This window comes from Arachis duranensis, chromosome 10 (genome assembly GCF_000817695.3).
Source record: "Arachis duranensis cultivar V14167 chromosome 10, aradu.V14167.gnm2.J7QH, whole genome shotgun sequence".
Lineage (NCBI taxonomy): Eukaryota > Viridiplantae > Streptophyta > Magnoliopsida > Fabales > Fabaceae > Arachis > Arachis duranensis.
Window position 1 is genome coordinate 104,752,979 of NC_029781.3, and position 8,385 is coordinate 104,761,363.

Below are 8,385 nucleotides of genomic sequence, written 5' to 3' on the forward strand. Positions count from 1 at the left end.
ACTGCTCTCCTTATTAACACTGTCATCATCATGCCCTGAAGGTGGAGGTTTGTAGGCCTCATCCTCCATACTTCCTTATTAAAGGATGATGTCATCAGATTATCACAGATGTCATCTAGTTCTATGGACTCAACATTCCCAGTTCCTGCATTCCCGCCTCCTGCTTCTTCTACATACTCAGGTTCATTGACAACATGATCAAAGTAAACATGGAACTCATCTTTTTCTTCATTCCTAATCAAATTGTCACACAATTCACGAATCCCATTATCCCTGTTAAACGATGAAACCCAGATTCTATATCACTGGCTGTACTATCAAACCAGTATATTGCCTTGTAGTCAGGATATCCTAAACCCTCATACAACTTCATCAAATCACCAAAGTTGATAAAATCTATGTCCATCTCTGGAAAATTTTCTACTATCTCATTCACATAAACAAGTCCCCCATCACCATTCCTCACAAACTTTCCTCCATGGTGAAAAACAGGAATTACATATCTATCAGTCATCTGTCATTTTCAAACAAAAACAAAATCAACCCACAATGCATAGAACCTTGAGAAACTTTCAAATGAAGACAAAATAACTTTTTTCAAATAGATTGAAACAGAAAGCAACCATAGCAGAATGCATTTGCATGCATCACACCATACACTAAATGGAACCCTAATGCGAATGTGATCATGAACGTTGTGGACTTGCTTACCTTGATTGATGATTGAACTTCTTCAGCATACGAACTAAGTCTCTCCTACTCCACCTTCTTCGATGACGCTTCAGTTTCGAGCCAGAGGGAAGGAAGCTCTGGCTTCATGAAGGGGTCAGGGCAGTATATGGTAATTTCTGTGTTGGCAAAGGATTTTTATTAATAATGGGTTACCTTACTAAAACGACGTCGTTTTGATCTGTAAGGATCTATTTGTCCTTCGAACTTTTTTCCCCTTCCAGCGTGGCACTGTAACGGATACCTGGACACCGTTACAGCCACGTCAGCCAGTTCCGTTTGATGTGTGAGAGGAAAATAGACGGAAGGACTAAATTGTCCTCCGTTTATTAAAGTCAATGACTTTTTTGTATTTAAATTTTGTCAGGGATGTATTTGTCAAAAACTTCATGAATATGTTAAATTGACTACTCTAAAATTTTGTTTATATATGAATTTGTCAATAAATATTGTGTAACTTGCAATTTAGGTACTTGTAAATAGAATTTTAAATTGAGACTTGAGAATATCTAAATTAAAATTCCGATCTAATTCTTAAAACTTTTTTATATCACAATTTTAAAAGTTAAATAATTTAAAAAATTTTAATAAATCAGACGATTTTAATATTAAAATCTTATTATAATTTAATATTTTATATAGTTAATTTATTTTTTCAAACCCTTATCCGAGTGACTCACTCTCTCTGTCTTCCATGGCGGAGAAGAACAGTGAGAATTAGAACTAACCAACGAGGGGGAAAACACATGCAATGGTACACTTCCTTATCCTTCAGCTTCTACTTCTCTTTCCATATTATCGTATATGTTCAAGGCGCAATTCCATTTTTTGTTTTTTGTTTTTTAGTTTTCTTTCTAATACGTTTAATAATTTCCTTGCAATGAATGCTGCGTTTTGGATTAACATTTTATCCACTTTTTTTTGTTTGGTTAAAATTCACTTCCAATGGTTATTCTGTAGAAACTTGGTAGCTGCAATAGTGCATTTGCATTGAGGGGATTTTCAAACTCTGTCTGTATTTGGGAATTAGGGTATGCGCCTTTTGTTGATTGTTCGTTTGTTTTTTTGGTTCGTTGAATTGAATATTGAAGTTTGGATGGATAAAGTATTTGTTAAGCCATGAATTTTGCCTCTTATTTTTCTATTTATTTTTATTTGTTACACTTGCGGTACATAGTCGGTCCCAAGCTCAGGATAAAGGATGGTGGTTGTGTTAGGTTTTCGACAACCAACATAAAAATATAGTCGAATCCCCATGACATGAGTCAGTGCCTGCATTGAAAGAACAAGCTGCACATAGTGGGGTTTTGAGTGACATATGGGTTCTGAATATTTCAATCTTCTAACTCATTTAGATCCTAACTGTGGAACTTTTTTCTATCTCTAATAAATGATTGTTTTTCCCTTGTTTTCTGAGTTTCTTTGTCATTGGAGTTGAAATGTTGAGTGTGGCTGCATTTTGTTTTTAAATTACTGAAGAACATAATCCTTGTGAGTTGTGATATGTTGTCGACTGTCGAGCCTTTTGTTGAGCACGGTCTGAAATTGGCGTGCTTGTATGTACTCTAGTTTGTAGATTTTTGGAGATATGAAACAATCTGACTTGAAGCTTTGTTATGGGAAATGCTAGATTGTAATGTTTGCAGGATAGGGAAGCTGATCCATTTGCGAAAAAATGAGTACTGCACAAGTTACTGCATGCTTTCCTGGGATTTATGTGAAAAATGCATCTCAGTTGCACCAGCTTCATCCTAAACCATGTGTTTTACGGATGAGTCTTGATCCTTGCTCTAGCATATCGCTGAGCCTAAGACCAGAGACTTCATTTGGCTTGAAATATTGGTCAAACTCAAAATCTCGGCAACCTCTTCATATTTGCTTTGCCGGTGGAGAAGGAATGATGCAAAATACTGATGAGGTAATGCACCCTTTTTGCACCTGTTTTTTGAGTTGAATTCAATATGTTATTGCCTGATGAGTGTTTGCAGTAAGCACACTTATAGTTCTTAAATGAAACTCAAATGATAGGGTACCTGATCATTTTGACAAAGACAAATGCACTCTAGTTAATGTATAAGCTCAACATTGCAAATTTGAGGATGCTGCATTGGCTGAGTGGATACACTAAATAGGATAGGTTTAGTAACTAATGCATTAGTGAGAAAGTTGAGATGGCTCTCAAATGTGAAAAGATATAGCATCTAATGTGAAAAAATGTTAAAATATTAGCATAGGTGATTTGGTCATGTTATGAGAAAACCTAGAGAAGCCCTAGTGACAATAGTATATGAAATAAGCTCAATAGACGAACCCATTAAATGTGGCTCAAGTTTTAGTGGCTTGTCTATACTTATAGTACGGTGTGCAGTGTTTGATCAATGTAGCTGATTCTACTTAGTTACTAATGTTTGAGTTGTTGGTTGTTTGGTATTTGGTTTGCTTATTTATCTGTTAAAGTCATTTGTTTTCTGGGCTTGGGTGATCCTATCTCCTTGTGTTATTATTTGGATTTGATTCGTGGATTATCAATCACAGAATATCACAGGCTATAGTTCTCCAGGGGATTAATTGTTAATTTGTTATAACCATAGACTAAAAACTGTGGGCATCATGAATGATGAGTCTCAGATTCAGAAGTCATTGTACCAAACATAAGTTTAGCAGTAGTAGATTGAGTAAGTATAATAGGAGCAGCAGTTTTCTGTATCATACTACAAATCTAGCAGGGTGCATTGTTACAAAGTTTTATGTGACATAAGTCTCCTTCAAAGTAATGGAGAACTGCACTTTATTTATATATTTCTTCATGTCGACATTTTACTGATACAATCAATTAATGCAATTAGAGTTCCCCTTGGAAATCTCTTGAGAAAGCTATGGAAAGATTTAAGGGACAGTCAGAGTCGATTGAGGATGTGTTGCGACAACAACTTAACAAAGGAGAATACTACGATGGTGGGGACGGTGGAGCAAAGCCACCAGGAGGAGAAGGAGGAGGAGGTGGTGGCAGTCCGGGTGACTCTGATGGACCAGAAGATGGAAGCTCCGAGGAGGGAACGTTGGGTGATAGTATTGAGTTTATTTTGGCAACATTTGGCTTTATATTTATGGTACCCTCTCTTTCCATTCATGTGTGAATCTGGTTGAGTACACATAAGTATGTCACTCTCACTACTTTCAAGCTTTCTTAATTATCTTTGAAACTATGAATCGGGAAAACTAAAGTAGAAATGTTCTAAGTAGAAGTAGCTAAACATAATATGGTAATAATGGATATGTTCTTAAGTTAATGGTAATATGTTCTAAATTTAGTATTCCTTGTAATCTAAATTTATTGCTGAAATCGTTAATTGATAGAATATATGCTGTTCTTCATTTCTTAATATTTATGCTTTAACTTTTCTTTTCCTTTTTCTGTTTGCAGTACATTTATATCCTCGCTGGCGCAGAACTCACGAAGCTAGCTAGAGACTATATAAAGTATTTATTCGGCAGAAAGCCTAGTGTTCGACTGAGGAACGCCATGGAAGACTGGGGGGAACTCTACCAGAGCCTGACACAAAAGGTAGACGTTGACGAGTATTGGTTGGAAAAGACTATTCTGGATACCCCAACGATGTGGCACGACCCTGATGATTACCGAGAAGCAATTGACAATTACTTGAGGGAACATCCAGAGGTTAATGTTTATGATTCAGATGATTCAGATGATGATGATGTTAATGAAGCTGGTGATGATAAAGAAGAATCAGATTAGATTATTTATCATCACATATCATGAAAGGATTTCTGGAAATTGTACTATTATGTCTTTGTAGTGTGATGCCCCATTGTTTTTGGCACAAAGCATAATGGAGTCAGGACACAAGTTATGAAATAGTGTAGTTTCTTGTGGTAAGATTATTCAAGTTATTTGCACAGCTCTTGTAAACAACTTAAAAGGTCTGTTTGGTTGTTTTTATTTTCATTGAGAAAAGGACAAATAGGTCCTTGACTTTTTGCCCTGCAGATATTTTCGTCCTTGACCATTAAAAAATACTTTTAAGTCCCTGACCTTCACAAAACTTGGACGGATTAGTTCCTGACGGAGGCATTTGGACGGATCAGTCCCTGACGGAGACATTTAGACGGAGGGACTGATCTGTCCAAATTTTGTAAAGGTCAGGGACTTAAAAGTATTTTTCAATGGTCAGGGACGAAAATGTCCACAGGACAAAAGGTTAGGGACCTATTTGTCCTTTTCTCTTATTTTTTTAAGATTTTAAGGAAAAGTGAAAATAAAAGGAAAAACAAAAAATAGAATTGTATGGTTTTCAATTTTTTTTTTACACAATTTTAAAATGAAAAATATTGAAAATAAAATTACAAATCAAATGGTCCTTAAGTTTTTTTTTTTAAACAAATTGTTTAGATATATGAAACTTTTTTCTTAGAAATCAAAATAACCACTGCTGAAAATAGTTGTCTTCTTTAGAAAAAAAAAAAAGAGAATTGTATTGACTGTAAAATGCAATTTATTCTTTTGAGATAATTAAAAGACGAACTACTTTTTATAGCACATGACAAATCATGACTAATACCTTGGAAGATAAGAACATACAAATGGTTGGAACAAATGGAGGTCAAGTTTGATTCCACAAGCATCTTTTATCTAGAATTTAATTTTCCTTGCATTAAAGAACTACTACATAAAGTAAAGGTCTTATGCACCGTTACATAAAAAATAAAATAGTCCAAGCAAGGTTGTGAAAGGTCCATGGTAGGTCCCATTTTGTGACACCAAAGTTGATCTTCTTGGTAGGTCACTTATAATTGACATATTTCATCTCATTCAACTCTTTCACGTCACGCTTCAATTATTTTGGCTACTCCATTTTATACTCACGATAAGAATAAATAAGAATTTGACAAAGTGAATTTTAAAATATTAATTAAAATAAGAAGAATTTGAAGTGTTAAGATCAAGATCATACTAAAATCTATAACAATACAAGAGAATGACATAAAAATCAATAAGAAAATTCTATGATATCTAATGAAGCTCAATATTTCTCTCTTGAATACTATATTTTATGTTTTTAGTATTTTTTTTTTGTCTACGGTCCTATAACCCAATAGATCAAGGACTAATTTATCGTGGATCTAAACTCTATTTAAAAGTTTGTCATTAGATGCATACATAAAACGAAATTTAAATTACCGACACTTATTTAAACAGACAATTGAATTGATATTTCAACTAATTTAAGTTGGTTATTATTTTATTTTATTTTATTTTGGTTGCCAACAGTATCTCCCAACCTAATAGGTCAAGGACTAATTCGTTGCGGATTAGAGCTCTATTTAAAGGGATGCCGCTGGCCAATGAGTTGCTGCATGTATAAGGCAGAATTTGAACTCCAACACTTATTTAAGCGGACGAATGAGCTGACCACTTGGCCAAAATGATAAGCACTCACTATAATATATGGAGATGAGCCCAAGCTTAATGGTCTTGTCTACTTGACCCACTATAATATATGGCCACACCTAGCTTGAGTAGCATTATCATGAGAAAATGTGGACCCAATAAGAGATAGAAACGTATTTTTCTTTGCTTAAATGAAGACATAAATGAGGAAACAAACTCCCTTAGGTTGTGGTGGATCATCACTCCACTTATACATTCTTGTATATTTTACTATCATAACATAAATTGCAATAATTCAACATATATATATATATAGTAGTATTAACTATGTGGAGATGAGCTTTTATTGCAATTGCTCAAATTGCATGCACAATTTACCTACTTTCTATGAACCTTGAATTAGTGAATTTATTATATATCTTTCAATCATATTCTAAAAGTGATTACAACTATATATATAATTATTAAAAAATTGTTTTTATATAAAATTAATAATTAAAAATTATTTAATAATAATTTATTCAAATAATTTATATAATTTTATTGATATAACATTTTTTTAAATCAAACATATATACCCTACTACTTTTTATCTTTTATCTTTATGGCCCAATCCACCGATTCAACGGCTTTTAACTTTTTGAGAAATTACGTGCAAACTTGATGTTAAAGTACAAAATAAATATACATAAGAAAAGTACAAAAGAATCCAGAAATTCATCACTTTCTTCTTTGGAATTCTTACATAATAATATGAGAAAGCATAGAAATTAAGAACACTACTTGCAAATTGCAAATTTACTATTACAAGATTTCTATATTATTGTTGTTGAACAAATTCAGTTTGGGATCACAAACAATTTTATTAAAGGAATTGAAGATCAAGACAACATGTGTAACCACTAATTTATTTCTCTATCTATAGCAATTTTGGTAAAATCTTGTCCTTATTAACAACCACCATAATACAAAGAAAAATTTTATCTATAAATTAAAATACATTGAGAAATTTAATTTAAAAGTTACCTACCTTAATATAATTACCGTCGGATTAACCAGATCGATTGGTCAAATTCTTTTATCAAAAAGTTGACTTTTTGATAATTTGACTTGACTCGACTCAACTCGAATTATTGTACCCAAAAGCGCAGAAGATCAAGAAGCCACACAATAATTGTAAGAAAAGATTGAAATCATGGGTATAAGCTCCATTGAAATTCTCATCAACCGGGTACAAGTTCCCGGGTGGACCGGTCATGTATACATATGGTGATGATGGTGAGGAAGGTGTTGATGGTGAATATGGTGGTGGAGGACAATTCTGGGAAGGTGGTTTCTTTGGCGCAGGCGGCGGCGGCGGAGGGTATACTGGCGGCGGTGGTGGAGGGGATGGATATACTATCGGCGGCGGCAGCGACGGCGGCGACGGATTTTCACATGGTGTGCATTTTTGTTGACCATTTGAGGTCTCATCAAGGTTTCTTGATTCCAAAGCTTTGACTTTTAGTATTGGAGAAGTGACACAAAGCAAAAGGATCAAATTGATGAGAAGAATCAATAGTTGTGGCGGTTTTGTTTGGTGAATGGTTTTTGTAAGAATTGACATGTTTATTAGTTATGGTGAGTGATGAAGAATTGGGAAGTATGCAAATGTAAAGTGAAGTGTTGGGTTTGAGTTTTATGTGGGATTATAGATAGATGGGTTTGGAGATGATGGGGATAAAGTATATTTGAATTCTTTGTTGTTAGGTGCATGTATTGGATTGGGAAATGTAAAGTGTAAACTATGGGTAAAAGGGGTGCTTTATTAGTTGCTACCTTGGGAGGAAAATTTGAGTGATTTTTTAATAAAAAATATTATTTATATACTAAAATCATTTATATGTATGAAATGTTTGGTAACTAAAGAAAATTAATCAAAAACAGTTATAATTTGTCTTATTTATCATTCATTAATTGTTACGACAATTAATAAATACTAAATAAGCTAAGTTCCGGATGTTTTTTTGTCTTCCTAACATTACCGGTACGTATAAATGTATATATTATTTAATTTATTTTTAATATATATTTAAAAATGCGGTTGTTTTGTGTTTTTATTTTTATTTTTATTTTTAACAAAATTTTGTAAGAATATAAAAAGTAAAAATAATAAAATTTTATTTTCTAATTTTTATCTCATATTTTTTTCTTTTTTTATAAAAGATTTGATAAAAATATAAATTAATTTAATACTCATCAATTGT

The 8,385-nt window shown here is 33.2% G+C and overlaps 2 protein-coding genes across 3 annotated transcripts; one reads left to right on the plus strand and one right to left on the minus strand.

Annotated features, from left to right (window-relative positions):
- The first annotated feature begins 1,377 nt into the window (after positions 1-1,377).
- Positions 1,378-4,641, plus strand: LOC107471833 (uncharacterized). 2 transcript variants are annotated; one of them, XM_016091332.3, is made up of 5 exons: positions 1,415-1,483; positions 1,690-1,760; positions 2,360-2,647; positions 3,576-3,839; positions 4,154-4,641. In XM_016091332.3, the coding sequence occupies exons 3-5, from the start codon at positions 2,405-2,407 to the stop codon at positions 4,484-4,486; spliced, it is 840 nt and encodes a 279-aa protein (XP_015946818.1). In that variant the 5' UTR covers positions 1,415-1,483; positions 1,690-1,760; positions 2,360-2,404; the 3' UTR covers positions 4,487-4,641. The 2 variants fall into 2 exon arrangements, with proteins under 2 accessions (XP_015946816.1, XP_015946818.1); XM_016091330.3 differs by lacking the exon at positions 1,690-1,760 and having other exon boundaries at positions 1,378-1,483.
- Positions 4,642-6,847: 2,206 nt separating this feature from the next.
- Positions 6,848-7,912, minus strand: LOC107471834 (leucine-rich repeat extensin-like protein 6). The gene has a single exon (XM_016091333.3). The coding sequence runs from the start codon at positions 7,743-7,745 to the stop codon at positions 7,260-7,262; it is 486 nt and encodes a 161-aa protein (XP_015946819.1). The 5' UTR covers positions 7,746-7,912; the 3' UTR covers positions 6,848-7,259.
- Between the last annotated feature and the right edge of the window lie 473 nt (positions 7,913-8,385).